A 21,667-nucleotide genomic window follows, 5' to 3' on the forward strand; every position below is an offset into this window, starting at 1 on the left:
GGGGACTGGATGACACTGAAGAGACGTTCCTCCCTCTATCTGGCCACCCCATGGGTCACATTTTCAAATGGTCCCCAGAGGACACAACCCTTGGGGAGGTTGCTGCTTGCTGACCTCAGATCTGGACTCTCGTGAGTTTAGATTTCTGATTTTAGAGGCACCGTTTTCTGACTTTCCCTTCATATTCTTCATCCTTCAGTTTTACAGATATTTGTGACCAACACTGCGGTAGACACCGTCTCGGGAAATAGGGTAGCAAGATGGAACGCCTGATGCCTGGAGGCACGAGTACAGAGTGGTGGTCGCGGCAACCATCTGTGGCTTGGTCTTCTCAGAAAGGGCTCTGGAAGGGTTCTTTGAGACTGCGGACCCCAGGCCAAGGCCCTCAGTGGTGCGGATGCAGGTGGCCCCAGGGCATTCTCTAAGATTGGGCTGACAGGTCCTTTTCGCCTGAGATGCCAGGATCCAGCTGTTAGGTGTGGCGTTTCTTTACTGTTGGCTCGAGGCTGCGCGGGGTGGTTGGCTGTCGCGTGACCAGTGTGGGTGAAGGAGCATGGGTGGGACGCCCGGCCCCCAAGGCCTCTGATCTTTCACATCGTGGCGGTACTGGGTTCAGAGTGAATATGCAGGGAGCTGCTTTCAAAGTGTTACCAGACAATTTGGTGCAAAAGGTTAAGGATTATAACAAGCTGTTAAAAGTTTTCTATTAGCCATTCATGTAAAGAAACGAGACCCAAGCTTTAGAGTGCCCTACAGCCCCCAGACTCCCCCAGTCCCATAATTCTGAGCCCGGATGGGGAAGGGCTGGGTCCAGAGCTCTGGGCCTGCTGCTCCGAGCTGCGGCGGCTCCTAATCTGTACGAGGGGGTCACTCACGCACAGGCCTGTTCCGAGAGCAGAGGACATGCTGTCTTCATAAGTCTGGCAAACGTCGGGCACTCAACAAAGCCCCCTGTCCTCGGTTCAGGCCCTCCTCCCCTGCTTCGGAAAGGCCTGTGCATCTCCTCACAGCCAAGCCAGAGCTGTTGTCTTTCTTTCCAAACACGACTGCTTCACCTCTGAAAATGTCACTTTTCCATTTTGGAGCAGACAGATTTTGGCGCGACGATCATAGGTGTTTGTGCGTCTGTTCTGGGCTTAGCCTGCCTGGCAGTGACTGATAATGCCTTCCTCATAGAGACAGCGCTTCCCAAGGGCCTGCTGGACACCACATCCCACATTTGAGGCCTGACAGGTAGTTTCTCCCCATCATTTCCCCTGGGCGTTTTGCAGTGGCTGGAATAGTATCAGAATTAACTCTTCCAGGTAATGCCCTGTCCTCAGAGCACAGATCCTGGGGTTGGCTTACTGAAGTCACTTCATGCATAGTGACCCCCAGGGCCCCTGTGCCTCTCTCCTGCTCCCACTGCAGAGGAGCCTGTGGAAGAGGTCCTGTCCCTGTGTGGTGGGGGCGCTCTCCCTCCCCCGTGCAAGGAGAGGCTGAGCTAGGACATCCTACATCATTTCCAGGGAAGGTAGTTGACGGCCCCATGATGTCATCTGCTGACCTTCTGAATTCTGACCCTTTCAGAGTCCCCTTCTCTACGGCACCAAGAGTCAAAGATCTCCATGGTATTTAAGGATTATAATTAGCATGTAGATTGTAAGCTTTGCTCCAGAAATTGCCAAATCAGACAGATTATTAGTTAAACCAGCTTTCTTTTCTTTTCTCCCCAGAAATCTTTACATCAAATATGGGGCTTGAACTCACCGCCCTGAGATCAAGAGTCCCATGCTCTACCTACTGAGACAGGCAGACACCCCTAAACCAGCTATTTTTGATAACTTAACGGTATGTAACGATAACATATGGGGTTGTCCCTGGGTGGGTGTTAGCACGGGTGGGTATAGACTTTGCATGTGTAAACGACAACTGCCAGACGTGCAAAGGGCTACACTTTCCTCTACGCCCCTCTTCTGGGTGCGTCTTCCCTGGAACTCTTCCATGGGAATGCAGGTGACAGAACTCTGCCTTTCTGAGGATGAACTCGAGTGTTTGGGCCAGAAGCATGGGCGGGGAAAGAATGTAGCCCTGGCCCTGTCTGCCCCGATGGTTGGGGTACATTATTTCAGGCTCGCTTTATTCTCCAAAGTGGCATGAATTTGCCATTCTCTATTTGTTAAACACCAGTCACCCACGTGGATTCTCCATCGTGGAGGACCCTGATTCCCTCCCGCAACCAGGAGCTGAAAGGTGGGATTCCCAGTGCGTCTGTCTGGCCAGACACTCTCTCAGAGGGGCCGTGCGGGTTCACTCAAATCACTGGCTCAGCCAAGAGTTGGTAGCAAGGTCTGTGCACGTGACAGCTCGCTCCCCGAGATCTTCCAGACAGAGCTTCCAGAGAGAGCCTGTTTTTAGAGATGGAAAAAGTTGTCAGAAGAGCCACCCGGCACAGGGCTGAGAGAGCACAGCAGGGCCCAGTCTCCGAAGTGTGGAGCTGCCCCACTCTGACCTGCCCAGGCCAGGAGCATCCATGGAAATCACTGGGAATCCTCCCCAGCAGGTGAGGGCTCTGGGGAGGTGGGGCCTTGAGTCTCAGCAGAGACTTCCACGTGTAGACTATTATTCTAATGCTCCAAAACCAAAAACAGAACCCGGAAAGTAACAGCATGCCTTCTGATGTGGCAGGAATGGTTTCTCATGGGCAGTCTGCAAAGAGCCTGCCCTTCAGGTCCTCCCTTTTCCTTGCCCTATAGCACTGTGCTTCTGCAGCTCAGCCCCCCGGGATTCACCCGAGAGGTAGGGACAAGTCCTGCTTGCTTTGAGACCCGGCGGGCGGGGAGAAAGCCCCCAGGACCTTTCGGTCCTTGATCGGTGATTGCAAGCTGTCTTCAGAGAAGGGCCTCTCAGTGCGGCCCTGTGGTGGGCATGGTTCCTGCTCATGGCACTGGGGACGAAGGCGGGCTGAACGCATCTTCCCCACTCCCAGCAAGCTGGTGGCAGAGACCACAGGGAGCTGAGGAAGCGGTCTTCTCTTCAAGAAAAGACCCGCTCCCTGTTCCAGAGGCGGACGGATGGAGTTGGAAGGGTTGACCGCCCGGTGCGTGCGTTTCGAAGTGGATTTTGATTGTTGCATCTTCTGCTTCCGCCTACGGGTACTTCTCGTCAGGAACGGAACTTTAGAAATCTGGAGCAAAATCAGCACAAGGGGTTCCGGCAACAAACAATCGTGCAGGGAGGGGATGGGGGTCTGGAAGCTGAAATCGCCGCCTGCCATTTTGCATTTGAAGGCAGTTTAGGGGCAGCTGGTCCTCGGGGTTTTCCCGAGATCCCTGCAGTCCAGTAGAGGTTAAGAGAGGCAGCACGGGTGCGCTCAGGCTTGCGTTAAAGTGACTCAGTGTGGCCTTGGGCTGGGGGGGCCCAGGAACCATTATCATCGAGCGCGCCTAGAGCGCTGGAGGCAGTAGACGTTAGGGGTCGCGTCACGTACGGCGCGTGCCTGTCGTAGCAGACGCCCAAGCCGGTCTCCTTGTCGCCTCCGCAGCTGGAGCGCAGGGGCCGCCTGCTGCGCGGCCCTTCCTGCCGTGCCCGCCCCTTCCCCGGGCCCCGCCCCTGCCCGGGCCCCGCCCCTGCCCGGGCCCCGCCCCTGCCCGGGCCCCGCCCCCTGTCCGGGCCGAGCCCCTCTTTCACCCGGGTGCGCCGGCGCAGTTGTCCTCCAGAGCCCGGAGGGACGCGGGTCACGTGCTCCCCGCGCTCCGGGGTTCCCCGCGCTCCGGGGTTCCCCGCGCTCCGGGGTTCCCCGCGCTCCGGGGTGTCTGCTTGAGGGTCCGCGGCTTCCTCGTCGGCGCGGGGGGCGCGGCTGGAGCGGGGGTCGCTGAGCCGCACGTGCGACGATGCAGCCCGGACGAAGGCGGGTCCGGCGAGGCTCGGCGACCCCCGGGGTCAGGGACAGGAAGCCCCCGGCCGCGCCGCCCCTTCCCCCTCGGCTCCCGCGTGGTCCGTGCGCGTCGGGGTTCGCGGACGCGCAGAGCCTGTTCCGAGCTTGCTGGGGGCGCCGGGCCGTGAGCCGGGTTAGGGCTGGGCCGGCGGGGCCGGCGGGGCCAGCGCCCGGCGGGGTCCCTCACGCAGCTCGAGGGGAGGCGCGGGCGGAGACCGCGCGTGTAGCGGAAGGAGGCGTCCGTGCCCGGCGCCGCGTGGCCTGTCTGCCCCGTGGCCGGCGCGCGCGGAAGGTCGGCCGGAAGCCCGGACCCGGCCGGCCCCTGGGCGCTGCGGCCGCGCGGCCGTCCTGGCACCACACGCGCGCGGGGCTGTTGCGGACGCCGCCACCGGGGGCTTGTGGGCGACGGACGTTCGCGGCTCCGGGTCCTGGAGGCTCCCGGGTCTGGAGGCCGCAGCCGCGCGGGGCAGTGAGGCTCCCGCGTCCCCGCCGCAGACAGCCGCCCGCGCGCCCCGTGCTCACGGTGGAAGGAGAGCGGGCCAGCCGTCGGGGTCCCTTCTACCAGGGCCCGGATCCCTTCCACGGGGCCCCACCCCCATGTCCTGGTCACCACCCCATAGTCGGAGTTAATTGGACACTTGGGTGGTCAGGGCCAGGGTCCCCAACAAGAAAGCAAGAGAGCTGGGGCAGCTGAGACAAAACCAGGCCCCCATCCTGTTGGACGGCCCAGACGAGAGCACCGGGGCATCCTGTCCAGCAGCCTCGGCAGGAGTCGCTTTTGCAAAACGTCCTGAGACAAAACAGCCCACCATGAAACAGGGGTCACCATCACAGGTGGACGCAGTTAGGCTACACAGGTCAGCCCAAGAGACCATCAACACGTGAACAACCACCTTTGGGTGGAGGGGTGCGTGACCAGAGCCGACCCAAGTCAGCGGCCAGTCCACAAGGACCCACACCCAGGACGATCAAGATAGTTCTACAAAAGGGCTTATAAAACCCCTGGATTTAAATCCCAGAATGGCAGCCATCTCGGGTCCCCTCCCTCTCCAGAGGCTTTGTGTTGTCGCCCGATAAACACTGCTTTGCTGCCCAGCACTCTGCCTGGTCTACCTCTTTATCCTTCCGTCAGCGTGACCGAGAACCCCGGGTCGTGAGGAACAAAAAGTCCTGTGACGCTTACACCATCGCCTTGGGGTTAGGGTTTCAACACATGAACCTGGGGGAGACACAAACATTCAGTCCGTGCATCCCTCCGCTTCAGTACTTACTGTCCCCAGTTCTGGGTCCCAGAGCAGAAAGTTCACATTTCATTACCCCTGAGTGTTTGAGAAAGGCTCTAATATGCTGACTTGGAGCCAAGGCACCAACTTCCTGTGGACTTGCTTAGAGTTTTGTGATTTGAATTCAAACATGGTCTTACCTCCATATATAGGTCAAAATAAATTCAATGTTGACCAAAGATTTCAATATAAAAAGTGAAACCAAACAATTACTAGAGAAAACATTTTTTTTGTACACAGTAAAATCATTTCTAAGAACGACAAAAACTGTGAAGCTCATAAAAGAGATGAGTAAATTTGATGGAAGAAGAAAACTGCACAACACAAATGCCATAAATAAAATCAAAAGGCAAAGTATAACACGAAAAACCTTTGCAATGCACAAAAGTGTATTTTCCTTAAATGTAAAGACTGCTCAGATGTGTAAGAAAAGGTAACAGCCCAGTCTGACGTCCGCCGACATGGAAAAGACGGTTCAGGTGGACCCATCTGATGACCAGTCAGCAGGACCGAATTCACAGCGTCGCTCATAACTCAAGGAAGTTTTCAAAAGGACAACTGTGCACTGTTTTCCTCCATCTGGCTGGAAAAATGCTAAGCCTTCCTTCAACCCAGTGCAGGAACGTCCCTGGGAAACAAGCTCTCCAGTAAGCCAGGGAGGGGCGACAGTCCCCAGCTCCTGGATGTACAAGGCTTCGTGGCTTCACGGCGCCACTCCCCTGCTGGGTTGTGTTCCAGGGCTGCACAAATGCGCACACACACACACACACACACACCTCTCTTCCCGGAGGCATCTGTGTGACAGCAGCTGCGGTGTCTGTCAGGAGGGGAACGGGTCCGCGCTTTTACCATGACCATGAAACAGCGTGGTGGAGCCAGTGAGAACCACTTACAAGGAACGAGCTGAGTGAGAACCAGCAGGTTAGTTGCCGTAGTACAACACGACCTCGCGTGTTTAAACATTAACACCCTCCTGCTGTCCACAGAGGTGAGCTTGGTGGGGTGGCGTTCTGGGTGGGTGGGAGGCGCTCGTGTTCTTTTCACTTACCCGTCCCCTTCATATGCATCAGTTCTATAACTTAAAAACCTACCTTCCTGTTTTTAAGGGATTTGAATCTTTAAACAAAGTTTAAAGCAAATACAGGAAGCTCTCCCCGCCCTTGCCAAACTGGTGCCTCTCAGGGGATCAGAGGCTTGGGATGACCTTGAGGCTGGAGCTCCCGGAGGCCAACACCAGCTGATAAGGGTAAACTGAGCGAACACAGGCGACCAAAGAAAACAGGCTCTCTCTGGCTTTCTCTTTTTCTGTATTTATTTTTTTCTTCGGGGGGGGGGGTGTCTATGGAATTGTGAGTTTTAAAAACGTTTGAAATAATACTAGATTTACAGAAAAGTTGCAAAAAAATACGACGTCATCTGCACGTAGCTTCCTCTGATGCCGACATCTGGCACCGACGTCACACAGTTGTCAAAGCAGGTCCTCCTGTCGGTGCAGTGCTGGTGACTAGGCCTTGATGTTATCTGAACTTGGCCCGTTTGCTTAGTGAGGTCCTTGCCGGGCCAGGGTCTCACCCAGGGCTCCCTACCACCCAGCCGTCCTGCTGCTTCCCGTGCCTTCAGCTGTCACCCTCCTGACCTTGCTTGTCTTCAAGGGCCTGGAGGCTCTTTGAAGGGCTGCTCATGGGTCTCGTAGAACATCCTTCGATTTGGATGTGTCTGACATCGCCCCATGATTAGTCCAACTTGGCATCTTTGAAGAGTGTCACAGAGGCGATGGTCCCATCTCTTGACATCCCATCGGGGACTCTATTGAGTGGATTCTGTGGTTCCTATGGGTCTGCAGGTGTTTCCAGTATTCTGCAACTGCAAACAGCACTTCCGCGGACACTCCGTGTCGCGGCACTTTTGTATTGGTGGTGAGATGTTCTAGGGTGGGTTCCTACAAGCGGGTTTGCGGGGTCGGTCGAAGGGAAGTGGGCATGTGGTCTGTGAGAATTGCCTTATCTTCCTCGCAGAGGGTTGTACCAGCGTGCATTCCTGCCAGCAGCGTATGAGAGAACCTGTCTCCCCACGGCCTCACCCAAGGAGTGTGTTGTCACTTCAAAATATATGCCTGAGAGCCATTTTTATGTCTTTCCCCCTGAATTGTTTGTTGCCCTTTCCCATGTTTCTATTGGACTTTTTATCCTTTGATCCCTTGTTGTTAAGAGTTCTTTATATGTGTTGTACATTAGCCCTTTATCTGTGGTATGTGCAGTGAATATTTTCTCCTGGGGTATCAGCTGCCTTTTAATTTTGCTTATAGTGTTTTTAACATTTAATAAAAATTTTTTTCCTGTAGTCAAATTTATAGATCCTTTTTTTGTATTGCCTTAGGATTTTGAGTCACAATTAGAAATTCTTCTCCTATGGTTGAAGAGGAACTTAGTGACGTTTCTTCTGGGCCTTGTGTGATCTCATTGTTTGCGTCTGGTCTCCAGTCCGATTAGGAGTTTGTTCTTGGGTACGGTGTGAGGTTTGGATCTAGTTTTATTTTCCACATCGGCTAAGCAGCCGTTCCAGCACGTTTTATGAGAAGGTAGTCTTTGTCCCAGGGATCACTCTTGCCATTTGGTGAATATCCATGTGTGCTTGGGTGGGTTCTGGGATCTCTCTGTTTCCATCTCCTGATCTGTCTACATTCCAGTAGCTCTTTGAAGCATGTCTTAAGGTCTGCTGGGCCTGTTCTCACTCAGAGCTCTATCTCTCTCAGAGTTTTCTTGGCTGTTTTTACATGCTTGTTTAGTAACAACTTGTCCAATTCTGTAAGTCAGTATTTTTGTTGGAACTGCATTAAATTTATAATTTTGAATCATCCTATGCAAGAATGGGGTTGTCTTTCTATGTAGTCAGGTTTACCATCACCTCAGCCAATAGGGATAATTTTGCTTCTCTTTTGCGGGGGGTTCATTATTTTATTTTTTGGATTTTTTGTTTTTTTAATTTAAGTTTTTTTTTTCAGGGTTCCAAGATTCCTTGTGAATCTTGGAATAACTTTGCTTCTTGACTCATTTTTATGCCTCCAATTTATTTCTCTTATCTGATTGCATTGAGTAATATCTCTAGCAAGATGTTGACTGGTAGTTAGATTGTGGGCATTGCTTCCCTGTTTTAAGAGATGAATTTTTACAGAACTGAGGTCTGTGTTCAAGATAGAATATGCTGCAAATGGCAGTAGTCACAGGAAGTCAAAATTGTCCAATAAGTAAAGTGGCAGTTTTTTGAACAGCCAGATAAAGCTCTGTTAGGTTCAGGGAAGAAATGAGAGTTTAAAAGGATGGAATGCCAGCTTTGGAAGAGAACTTAACATTTAGTTAGTCTACATGTTATCTTGGGGCATGAATTCCCTTTCACCCTTCCAGGAGCAAATACAGAAGAGGGTGTCTGCCTTTGCTCTGAGGATGGCAGACAGAAGTGCCCTAAAGAAAGATCTGACTAAGTGGTGTGGTACATTCAGGTGGGGAATCCGTGATGCCTGGGCAAGAATCAGACCATCTGAGCCCTGCGGGGCAAAGAGCAGTTTTTCAGAAATAACGCTCTTGATTTTCCAGTGACATTTATTAAAACATGATTTGCTAAAATTTGTAAAGTGCTACACCAAAAAAGTCAGTTTTACCATATGACTGTTTAGCAATTATTCAAAATATTAATTTTCAGAACTGCCTATTAATGGAATTGTTGTTAAACTCTCAGCAGTATACCCAGACCATGGGCACGGGTATTTGAATATGAACCAGCTGGTAACTACGTTTGCTTATCTCCGAAGGACAGCTCGGGAAGGACTCAACTTGCTATTTTAAGGCTTTTTTATATTGTTTGAATTAAAAATGTGCTGCAAGAAAACTGAGAAACCGAGCGAGAACTCATGCCGGAGCAGGACCTCCTGAGGCCATGTCACCATGGGAGATGGGGTTGCCCATCGACCAGCTGGCTCTGAGCCTTGAGTCGAAGATGTTCACACCTCTTGTGTGCGGCGGGTCTGTGGGAGCTCATTCGAGTCTCTCGTCGCTGCCACCTGTGGGGAAGCAAAGGGTCTGGCTGCGGTTCAGGACACGTGAGGCTGTGGAAGAGGCCATGAGACGATGTGGCCAAAGCTGGGGCTGCTTGGTCCTGGCACCCGTGTTTTGCTAAGTGCGACCATCTGGGCTTTTAAATGGGAAGGTTCCTGCAGGTGATTCTGTTTCTGTCCTCAAATATCTCAGTTCTCTTCTGAAAATTATAATTAGTATCAAGAACAAGGATTCGGGGAAGAGTCTGTGCTGATTTGGGCTCCCTGGGGGGCAGGTGAAGGACAGAAGTCTGCTAGCCATCCCCTTCGGCCGTGGAAAACATCTGTGTGGAGGGACATCGAGGGCCTATGTCAGGGGAGAGCTGCACGTTTCTCTGTATGCATTCTCTTTCTCAAATGAAGCCAAACAATTACAGTCATATTTGGTCCCTGAATGCCAATAGTGAAGAAAGCCAGCATTTGCAAAAGGTAGACTGACACCATCTACCAGCCAGACTTTGAGATATGGTTATGGATCTTTCCATGTACCGCCTGCTTCTGTTCCAAGTTCTTAAGGTATCCTTTGAATGTTATCACGTTAATCTTTGTTAGCCGTCCTTCACAAGGAGGGAGGCCAGCAGCAATCATTTCTGTCCTCCTTTTTCCAGGGAGAAATGGAAAATCTGAGTTAAGCACATTGTGCAAGGGAGCCTCAAGCTTGCATATCTGGGCCTGCAGGTCTGGGTCAGAGGGAGCTTCAGGGAAGGCAGGTCTCCATGGTGTGTGTCTGAGACTCTCACATATCAGGCTTGCCCAGGGGCCTACTCAGCAGGTGCTCGGGGTGGGCACAGGGGCCCAGTCCGTGCATGCTCTGTCTGCACGCTCTTCGTTTACAACAGGAGAGGCCGCATTGCTTGGAATGACCCTGACCACAGAGGCAAATAAATTGTGGTTGGTGTAAGCTAAAAACAATGAAATTTAAACATTTTAACCAGAAAAATGTTATTTGTATTTGAAATTGGAAACACTGGAAGCTCTTTCTGGCAAATAGAACAAATAATAAAACCTATGCTTTCTTTTTAAAAAATTTTTATTTTTTTAAAATTTCTTTTCAGTGTTCCAGAATTCATTGTTTATGCACCACACCCAGTGCTCCATGCAATACGTGTCCTCCTTAGTACCCACCACCAGGCCCTCCCAAACCCCCACTCTCCTCCCCTCTAAAACCCTCAGATTGTTTCTTGGAGTCCACAGTCTCTCATGGTTCATCTCCTCCCACCCAATTTCTCCCAAATCCCTTCTCCTCTCCTCTCCCAATGTCCTCTGTGTTATTCCTTATGTTCCACAAGTAAGTGAAACCGTATGATAATTGACTCTGTCTGCTTGACTTATTTCACTCAGCATAATCTCCTCCAGTCCCATCCACGTTGATACAAAAGTTGGGTATTCATCCTTTCTGATGGAGGCATCATACTCCATAGTGTATGTGGACCACATCTTCCTTATCCATTCATCCGCTGAAGGGCATCTTGGTTCTTTCCACAGACTGTGGCCACTGCTGCTATGAACACTGGGGTACAGATGGCCCTTCTTTTCACTACATCTGTATCTTTGGGGTAAATACCCAGCAGTGCAATTGCAGGGTCATAGGGAAGCTCTATTTTTAATTTCTTAAGGAATCTCCACCCTGTTTTCCAAAGTGGCTGCACCAACTTGCATTCCCACCAACCGTGTAAGAGGGTTCCCCTTTCTCCACATCTTCTCCAACACACGTTGTTTCCTGTCTTGTTGATTTTGGCCATTCTAACTGGTGTAAGGTGATATCTCAATGAGGCTTTGATTTGAATCTCCCTGATGGCTAGTGATGATGAACATTTTTTCATGTGTCTGTTAGCCATTTGTATGTCTTCTTTGGGGAAGTGTCTGTTCATGTTTTCTGCCCATTTTTGGATGTGATTATCTGTTTTGTGTGTGTTGAGTTTGAGGAGTTCTTTATAGATCTCAGATATCAGCCCTTTGTCTGTAATGTCATTTGTGAATATCTTCTCCCATTCTGTGGGTTGCCTCTTTGTTTTGTTGACTGTTTCCTTTGCTGTGCAGAAGTTTTTGATCTTGATGAAGTCCCAAAAGTTCATTTTTGCTTTTGTTTCCTTTGCCTTTGGTCTGCTTGAGGGTCCGCGGCTTCCTCGTCGGCGCGGGGGGCGCGGCTGGAGCGGGGGTCGCTGAGCCGCACGTGCGACGATGCAGCCCGGACGAAGGCGGGTCCGGCGAGGCTCGGCGACCCCCGGGGTCAGGGACAGGAAGCCCCCGGCCGCGCCGCCCCTTCCCCCTCGGCTCCCGCGTGGTCCGTGCGCGTCGGGGTTCGCGGACGCGCAGAGCCTGTTCCGAGCTTGCTGGGGGCGCCGGGCCGTGAGCCGGGTTAGGGCTGGGCCGGCGGGGCCGGCGGGGCCAGCGCCCGGCGGGGTCCCTCACGCAGCTCGAGGGGAGGCGCGGGCGGAGACCGCGCGTGTAGCGGAAGGAGGCGTCCGTGCCCGGCGCCGCGTGGCCTGTCTGCCCCGTGGCCGGCGCGCGCGGAAGGTCGGCCGGAAGCCCGGACCCGGCCGGCCCCTGGGCGCTGCGGCCGCGCGGCCGTCCTGGCACCACACGCGCGCGGGGCTGTTGCGGACGCCGCCACCGGGGGCTTGTGGGCGACGGACGTTCGCGGCTCCGGGTCCTGGAGGCTCCCGGGTCTGGAGGCCGCAGCCGCGCGGGGCAGTGAGGCTCCCGCGTCCCCGCCGCAGACAGCCGCCCGCGCGCCCCGTGCTCACGGTGGAAGGAGAGCGGGCCAGCCGTCGGGGTCCCTTCTACCAGGGCCCGGATCCCTTCCACGGGGCCCCACCCCCATGTCCTGGTCACCACCCCATAGTCGGAGTTAATTGGACACTTGGGTGGTCAGGGCCAGGGTCCCCAACAAGAAAGCAAGAGAGCTGGGGCAGCTGAGACAAAACCAGGCCCCCATCCTGTTGGACGGCCCAGACGAGAGCACCGGGGCATCCTGTCCAGCAGCCTCGGCAGGAGTCGCTTTTGCAAAACGTCCTGAGACAAAACAGCCCACCATGAAACAGGGGTCACCATCACAGGTGGACGCAGTTAGGCTACACAGGTCAGCCCAAGAGACCATCAACACGTGAACAACCACCTTTGGGTGGAGGGGTGCGTGACCAGAGCCGACCCAAGTCAGCGGCCAGTCCACAAGGACCCACACCCAGGACGATCAAGATAGTTCTACAAAAGGGCTTATAAAACCCCTGGATTTAAATCCCAGAATGGCAGCCATCTCGGGTCCCCTCCCTCTCCAGAGGCTTTGTGTTGTCGCCCGATAAACACTGCTTTGCTGCCCAGCACTCTGCCTGGTCTACCTCTTTATCCTTCCGTCAGCGTGACCGAGAACCCCGGGTCGTGAGGAACAAAAAGTCCTGTGACGCTTACACCATCGCCTTGGGGTTAGGGTTTCAACACATGAACCTGGGGGAGACACAAACATTCAGTCCGTGCATCCCTCCGCTTCAGTACTTACTGTCCCCAGTTCTGGGTCCCAGAGCAGAAAGTTCACATTTCATTACCCCTGAGTGTTTGAGAAAGGCTCTAATATGCTGACTTGGAGCCAAGGCACCAACTTCCTGTGGACTTGCTTAGAGTTTTGTGATTTGAATTCAAACATGGTCTTACCTCCATATATAGGTCAAAATAAATTCAATGTTGACCAAAGATTTCAATATAAAAAGTGAAACCAAACAATTACTAGAGAAAACATTTTTTTTGTACACAGTAAAATCATTTCTAAGAACGACAAAAACTGTGAAGCTCATAAAAGAGATGAGTAAATTTGATGGAAGAAGAAAACTGCACAACACAAATGCCATAAATAAAATCAAAAGGCAAAGTATAACACGAAAAACCTTTGCAATGCACAAAAGTGTATTTTCCTTAAATGTAAAGACTGCTCAGATGTGTAAGAAAAGGTAACAGCCCAGTCTGACGTCCGCCGACATGGAAAAGACGGTTCAGGTGGACCCATCTGATGACCAGTCAGCAGGACCGAATTCACAGCGTCGCTCATAACTCAAGGAAGTTTTCAAAAGGACAACTGTGCACTGTTTTCCTCCATCTGGCTGGAAAAATGCTAAGCCTTCCTTCAACCCAGTGCAGGAACGTCCCTGGGAAACAAGCTCTCCAGTAAGCCAGGGAGGGGCGACAGTCCCCAGCTCCTGGATGTACAAGGCTTCGTGGCTTCACGGCGCCACTCCCCTGCTGGGTTGTGTTCCAGGGCTGCACAAATGCGCACACACACACACACACACACACCTCTCTTCCCGGAGGCATCTGTGTGACAGCAGCTGCGGTGTCTGTCAGGAGGGGAACGGGTCCGCGCTTTTACCATGACCATGAAACAGCGTGGTGGAGCCAGTGAGAACCACTTACAAGGAACGAGCTGAGTGAGAACCAGCAGGTTAGTTGCCGTAGTACAACACGACCTCGCGTGTTTAAACATTAACACCCTCCTGCTGTCCACAGAGGTGAGCTTGGTGGGGTGGCGTTCTGGGTGGGTGGGAGGCGCTCGTGTTCTTTTCACTTACCCGTCCCCTTCATATGCATCAGTTCTATAACTTAAAAACCTACCTTCCTGTTTTTAAGGGATTTGAATCTTTAAACAAAGTTTAAAGCAAATACAGGAAGCTCTCCCCGCCCTTGCCAAACTGGTGCCTCTCAGGGGATCAGAGGCTTGGGATGACCTTGAGGCTGGAGCTCCCGGAGGCCAACACCAGCTGATAAGGGTAAACTGAGCGAACACAGGCGACCAAAGAAAACAGGCTCTCTCTGGCTTTCTCTTTTTCTGTATTTATTTTTTTCTTCGGGGGGGGGGGTGTCTATGGAATTGTGAGTTTTAAAAACGTTTGAAATAATACTAGATTTACAGAAAAGTTGCAAAAAAATACGACGTCATCTGCACGTAGCTTCCTCTGATGCCGACATCTGGCACCGACGTCACACAGTTGTCAAAGCAGGTCCTCCTGTCGGTGCAGTGCTGGTGACTAGGCCTTGATGTTATCTGAACTTGGCCCGTTTGCTTAGTGAGGTCCTTGCCGGGCCAGGGTCTCACCCAGGGCTCCCTACCACCCAGCCGTCCTGCTGCTTCCCGTGCCTTCAGCTGTCACCCTCCTGACCTTGCTTGTCTTCAAGGGCCTGGAGGCTCTTTGAAGGGCTGCTCATGGGTCTCGTAGAACATCCTTCGATTTGGATGTGTCTGACATCGCCCCATGATTAGTCCAACTTGGCATCTTTGAAGAGTGTCACAGAGGCGATGGTCCCATCTCTTGACATCCCATCGGGGACTCTATTGAGTGGATTCTGTGGTTCCTATGGGTCTGCAGGTGTTTCCAGTATTCTGCAACTGCAAACAGCACTTCCGCGGACACTCCGTGTCGCGGCACTTTTGTATTGGTGGTGAGATGTTCTAGGGTGGGTTCCTACAAGCGGGTTTGCGGGGTCGGTCGAAGGGAAGTGGGCATGTGGTCTGTGAGAATTGCCTTATCTTCCTCGCAGAGGGTTGTACCAGCGTGCATTCCTGCCAGCAGCGTATGAGAGAACCTGTCTCCCCACGGCCTCACCCAAGGAGTGTGTTGTCACTTCAAAATATATGCCTGAGAGCCATTTTTATGTCTTTCCCCCTGAATTGTTTGTTGCCCTTTCCCATGTTTCTATTGGACTTTTTATCCTTTGATCCCTTGTTGTTAAGAGTTCTTTATATGTGTTGTACATTAGCCCTTTATCTGTGGTATGTGCAGTGAATATTTTCTCCTGGGGTATCAGCTGCCTTTTAATTTTGCTTATAGTGTTTTTAACATTTAATAAAAATTTTTTTCCTGTAGTCAAATTTATAGATCCTTTTTTTGTATTGCCTTAGGATTTTGAGTCACAATTAGAAATTCTTCTCCTATGGTTGAAGAGGAACTTAGTGACGTTTCTTCTGGGCCTTGTGTGATCTCATTGTTTGCGTCTGGTCTCCAGTCCGATTAGGAGTTTGTTCTTGGGTACGGTGTGAGGTTTGGATCTAGTTTTATTTTCCACATCGGCTAAGCAGCCGTTCCAGCACGTTTTATGAGAAGGTAGTCTTTGTCCCAGGGATCACTCTTGCCATTTGGTGAATATCCATGTGTGCTTGGGTGGGTTCTGGGATCTCTCTGTTTCCATCTCCTGATCTGTCTACATTCCAGTAGCTCTTTGAAGCATGTCTTAAGGTCTGCTGGGCCTGTTCTCACTCAGAGCTCTATCTCTCTCAGAGTTTTCTTGGCTGTTTTTACATGCTTGTTTAGTAACAACTTGTCCAATTCTGTAAGTCAGTATTTTTGTTGGAACTGCATTAAATTTATAATTTTGAATCATCCTGTGCAAGAATGGGGTTGTCTTTCTATGTAGTCAGGTTTACCATCACCTCAGCCAATAGGGATAATTTTGCTTCTCTTTTGCGGGGGGTTCATTATTTTATTTTTTGGATTTTTTGTTTTTTTAATTTAAGTTTTTTTTTTCAGGGTTCCAAGATTCCTTGTGAATCTTGGAATAACTTTGCTTCTTGACTCATTTTTATGCCTCCAATTTATTTCTCTTATCTGATTGCATTGAGTAATATCTCTAGCAAGATGTTGACTGGTAGTTAGATTGTGGGCATTGCTTCCCTGTTTTAAGAGATGAATTTTTACAGAACTGAGGTCTGTGTTCAAGATAGAATATGCTGCAAATGGCAGTAGTCACAGGAAGTCAAAATTGTCCAATAAGTAAAGTGGCAGTTTTTTGAACAGCCAGATAAAGCTCTGTTAGGTTCAGGGAAGAAATGAGAGTTTAAAAGGATGGAATGCCAGCTTTGGAAGAGAACTTAACATTTAGTTAGTCTACATGTTATCTTGGGGCATGAATTCCCTTTCACCCTTCCAGGAGCAAATACAGAAGAGGGTGTCTGCCTTTGCTCTGAGGATGGCAGACAGAAGTGCCCTAAAGAAAGATCTGACTAAGTGGTGTGGTACATTCAGGTGGGGAATCCGTGATGCCTGGGCAAGAATCAGACCATCTGAGCCCTGCGGGGCAAAGAGCAGTTTTTCAGAAATAACGCTCTTGATTTTCCAGTGACATTTATTAAAACATGATTTGCTAAAATTTGTAAAGTGCTACACCAAAAAAGTCAGTTTTACCATATGACTGTTTAGCAATTATTCAAAATATTAATTTTCAGAACTGCCTATTAATGGAATTGTTGTTAAACTCTCAGCAGTATACCCAGACCATGGGCACGGGTATTTGAATATGAACCAGCTGGTAACTACGTTTGCTTATCTCCGAAGGACAGCTCGGGAAGGACTCAACTTGCTATTTTAAGGCTTTTTTATATTGTTTGAATTAAAAATGTGCTGCAAGAAAACTGAGAAACCGAGCGAGAACTCATGCCGGAGCAGGACCTCCTGAGGCCATGTCACCATGGGAGATGGGGTTGCCCATCGACCAGCTGGCTCTGAGCCTTGAGTCGAAGATGTTCACACCTCTTGTGTGCGGCGGGTCTGTGGGAGCTCATTCGAGTCTCTCGTCGCTGCCACCTGTGGGGAAGCAAAGGGTCTGGCTGCGGTTCAGGACACGTGAGGCTGTGGAAGAGGCCATGAGACGATGTGGCCAAAGCTGGGGCTGCTTGGTCCTGGCACCCGTGTTTTGCTAAGTGCGACCATCTGGGCTTTTAAATGGGAAGGTTCCTGCAGGTGATTCTGTTTCTGTCCTCAAATATCTCAGTTCTCTTCTGAAAATTATAATTAGTATCAAGAACAAGGATTCGGGGAAGAGTCTGTGCTGATTTGGGCTCCCTGGGGGGCAGGTGAAGGACAGAAGTCTGCTAGCCATCCCCTTCGGCCGTGGAAAACATCTGTGTGGAGGGACATCGAGGGCCTATGTCAGGGGAGAGCTGCACGTTTCTCTGTATGCATTCTCTTTCTCAAATGAAGCCAAACAATTACAGTCATATTTGGTCCCTGAATGCCAATAGTGAAGAAAGCCAGCATTTGCAAAAGGTAGACTGACACCATCTACCAGCCAGACTTTGAGATATGGTTATGGATCTTTCCATGTACCGCCTGCTTCTGTTCCAAGTTCTTAAGGTATCCTTTGAATGTTATCACGTTAATCTTTGTTAGCCGTCCTTCACAAGGAGGGAGGCCAGCAGCAATCATTTCTGTCCTCCTTTTTCCAGGGAGAAATGGAAAATCTGAGTTAAGCACATTGTGCAAGGGAGCCTCAAGCTTGCATATCTGGGCCTGCAGGTCTGGGTCAGAGGGAGCTTCAGGGAAGGCAGGTCTCCATGGTGTGTGTCTGAGACTCTCACATATCAGGCTTGCCCAGGGGCCTACTCAGCAGGTGCTCGGGGTGGGCACAGGGGCCCAGTCCGTGCATGCTCTGTCTGCACGCTCTTCGTTTACAACAGGAGAGGCCGCATTGCTTGGAATGACCCTGACCACAGAGGCAAATAAATTGTGGTTGGTGTAAGCTAAAAACAATGAAATTTAAACATTTTAACCAGAAAAATGTTATTTGTATTTGAAATTGGAAACACTGGAAGCTCTTTCTGGCAAATAGAACAAATAATAAAACCTATGCTTTCTTTTTAAAAAATTTTTATTTTTTTAAAATTTCTTTTCAGTGTTCCAGAATTCATTGTTTATGCACCACACCCAGTGCTCCATGCAATACGTGTCCTCCTTAGTACCCACCACCAGGCCCTCCCAAACCCCCACTCTCCTCCCCTCTAAAACCCTCAGATTGTTTCTTGGAGTCCACAGTCTCTCATGGTTCATCTCCTCCCACCCAATTTCTCCCAAATCCCTTCTCCTCTCCTCTCCCAATGTCCTCTGTGTTATTCCTTATGTTCCACAAGTAAGTGAAACCGTATGATAATTGACTCTGTCTGCTTGACTTATTTCACTCAGCATAATCTCCTCCAGTCCCATCCACGTTGATACAAAAGTTGGGTATTCATCCTTTCTGATGGAGGCATCATACTCCATAGTGTATGTGGACCACATCTTCCTTATCCATTCATCCGCTGAAGGGCATCTTGGTTCTTTCCACAGACTGTGGCCACTGCTGCTATGAACACTGGGGTACAGATGGCCCTTCTTTTCACTACATCTGTATCTTTGGGGTAAATACCCAGCAGTGCAATTGCAGGGTCATAGGGAAGCTCTATTTTTAATTTCTTAAGGAATCTCCACCCTGTTTTCCAAAGTGGCTGCACCAACTTGCATTCCCACCAACCGTGTAAGAGGGTTCCCCTTTCTCCACATCTTCTCCAACACACGTTGTTTCCTGTCTTGTTGATTTTGGCCATTCTAACTGGTGTAAGGTGGTATCTCAATGAGGCTTTGATTTGAATCTCCCTGATGGCTAGTGATGATGAACATTTTTTCATGTGTCTGATAGCCATTTGTATGTCTTCATTGGGGAAGTGTCTGTTCATGTTTTCTGCCCATTTTTGGATGTGATTATCTGTTTTGTGTGTGTTGAGTTTGAGGAGTTCTTTATAGATCTCAGATATCAGCCCTTTGTCTGTAATGTCATTTGTGAATATCTTCTCCCATTCTGTGGGTTGCCTCTTTGTTTTGTTGACTGTTTCCTTTGCTGTGCAGAAGTTTTTGATCTTGATGAAGTCCCAAAAGTTCATTTTTGCTTTTGTTTCCTTTGCCTTTGGAGACGTGTCTTGAAAGAAGTTGCTGTGGCCAATGTCGAAGAGGTTACTGCCTATGTTCTCCTCGAGGACTTTGATAGATTCCTGCCTCACGTTGAGGTCTTTTATCTGTTTTGAGTTTATCTTTGTGTATGGTGTAAGAGAATGGTCGAGTTTCATTCTTCTACCTATAGCTGTCCAATTTCCCCAGCACCATTTATTGAAGACTCTCTTTCTATTGTAAAGAGAGAAAGATGGGAAAGAGAGGAACAGAAAGGAGAAGCAAAACCTGCAGAGAGAAATGACAGGGGGCGTCTAACCCTCACAGAGCTCTCACCGAGCTTTGGGGCCACGTTGATCTTCGTAATGCATAGGGGGCAACACCCTCACAGCTGTTACGTGACTACCTGGGGAGGGAGTCCAAGCACATGACTGGTAACTTCCAAAAGTTTCATCCTTAACTAACAGCACACATGCACTGGGGCGGGTCATAACTTCGAGCCTCAGATGGAGATGGTAAGATTTCTGTGGACTGGCTTTTGGCCCAGAAACCAAGTTCTCTTAATGTTCTAGAAGTTTTTATATTAATATCAAGCCTAAGTAGCCTACTGAACCATTATTTATAATAGGAAAATGAACCCTTAATAATTTTAGTGGGAAGGAAGTAAGTCACCAAACCCTAACTCACCCTAAAAGAACTTAAATTCTAAAGTTGGTACAAAATTGCAGAGTACATAGTCCTATGAATCAGAATTCCAGGAACTCACATGCTCTGTATATGTTATATGTGCATGTGTGTATCTGTGTGTGATTTGGGGATGATGGTGGAATGATATTGAGGTGGGAATTTAGAAAATGTGGTCAATGTGGGATTAAGAGAAGTCCTCTGGAATATTGAAGGAAATTAACCCAGTGGCCACGAGGGGCTGTGTGCATGTTCATGTGTGTGTCTGTGTGTGCCCGTGTTCCCAGCAATGAAGATCTAGAGGAGAGGCTCTGTAAGTATTTTTAAGCAGAGTATTGAAAAGAATAGCTGTAGTCAGGGTTACACTCATCAGCCAAACTCGAAGCCCCAGCGGGCAGCGTGGTCCTTCCCCTCGCCATGTCCTGGGTAGGCAGGGCTCCCTCCTCGCAGTGACTCAGAGCTCCAGGTGTCCTCCACGTCCAAACACTGCACTGTAACATGTGGCTTGCAAGGAAGAGAGTGGGCAGAGTGGGACACGGGCCACTGCCGCCCACAGCCACTGGCCAGAGCTGGTCACGTGGCTCCAAGCCTGGAACACTGTGCCCCTGGAGTGGGTCTTGCCCGAGTGTCTGTGGAATCTGGGTCTGTGCTCTCAGGGCGGGATTCCGAGGAAGGGAGGGCAGCTGAAGACCTAGGACTGTTTTCTGTGACAGTTAAAAATGGGCACATTTTATAAATTCCTGACTTCTTACCTGTGACTCTTTGTTTGCTAGAAACCTGATACTGTCAAGAGTTTTTACTTATGGTTTTTTGCAAGCACACTGTTCATCCTCTTTTTAAAAGTGATTTCCAGTGTGGGGTGGCGGGGCGCCTCAGTCGGCTGAGCATCCGACTCCTGGTTTTGGCTCAGGTCATGATCTCAGGGCATGAGATCCAGCCCTGGGTCGGGCTCCACGCTCCGCTGCGGGTCCTGCTGGAACTTCTTGCTCCCTCAGCTCTGCCCCTTCCGCTGGTGCTCTGTCTCTTTCTCTCCTAAAATAAATCGATAAATCTTAAAGAAAGTAATTCCTGGTATATTTACAAAACCTGGCATTGCTGTCAATATTCCCACTGCTAGGCAGCATGACACTCCCGTGGAGCAAGCCAACAGCTTTCCGACAGCAGAATCACCCCCAGAGCCCCGGGGGCCGTTCTCCACAACACCAGGTTCCTTGCCTGTACTGGGTCAGACCAGCTGGACTCTCGTCTTTGCAGCAGCTCCCACACATTATGGAGACAGCGGCCCCTGGGCCTTGATCCGGACCTCCCTAGACTCAGGGCCTGGCTTTTCCAGGTTGCTTACCCTCCCAGGGCTGTTCCCGTGATGCAGAAAGGGCAGAGAACAGGTGTTCCGTTTCAAATTGTTTTTGAGCCCCTCTGCTGGGAGGGTCTGGGACAGTCCAGGCTTCTGACTCATGTGCTGCTGGGCTACGCGTGCCTCCATCAACCAGAGCATCAGACCCATTTTATATATTGGGATTCTGTATTGTGTTTTATTGAACAAAATGTCCCACCAGATGGAAACCACTGGGGAGGTCGCTAAGGGCCCACCCAACTCTGAGCCTCTGATTCGGAAGCGCACGATGCATTCAGTTTATGGTGCCTCTTCTTCCTGCTTTGGCCGCTCAGCTTCTGCCTTGACGTAGCTTTTCATGGGTCTCCTAGATGCACAGGTCATGGGGGCAGGGGCCTGAAGGACAACACAGACAGTCCTCTGGGGACCATGAGAAGGGCTTGGAGGAAAGGAGAAGGTGACATTATGGGCACAGATTAAGGCTTTGGGACATGGCAGATGCTCTAGTGTGGGTGCCTGCCACCTGCCATTTGGAGAAGGAGCTTGCTCTACCCCAGCTGCAGAGAAGGCAGCAGGAGACCCACGAGCGTCATGACTGGAGGAGCGCTCAGAAGGCCCGACTCTCTCCCCACCCCCAGACACTTCGGATTTACAGAACTGATCTCTGACTCTTGAGACACACCCTCTCAC

At 50.5% G+C, this 21,667-nt stretch overlaps 1 protein-coding gene across 1 annotated transcript in view; it reads right to left on the minus strand.

The window, feature by feature from the left end:
- Positions 1–3,716: 3,716 nt before the first annotated feature.
- LOC111154448 (basic proline-rich protein-like) overlaps positions 3,717–21,667 on the minus strand; it is a 36,598-nt gene continuing 18,647 nt past the window's right edge. Inside the window, exons 3-4 of the mRNA XM_022514055.1 lie at positions 11,383–12,087; positions 3,717–4,492 (exon numbers count right to left, since the gene is read on the minus strand). Of these exons, the coding sequence (XP_022369763.1) occupies positions 3,717–4,492; positions 11,383–12,087 (1,481 nt within the window). The remainder of the gene's footprint in view (positions 4,493–11,382; positions 12,088–21,667) is intronic.

The sequence above is a fragment of the Enhydra lutris genome, unplaced genomic scaffold (assembly GCF_002288905.1).
Source record: "Enhydra lutris kenyoni isolate GAN:26980312 unplaced genomic scaffold, ASM228890v2 scaffoldscaffold37, whole genome shotgun sequence".
In the NCBI taxonomy this organism is placed as follows: domain Eukaryota; kingdom Metazoa; phylum Chordata; class Mammalia; order Carnivora; family Mustelidae; genus Enhydra; species Enhydra lutris.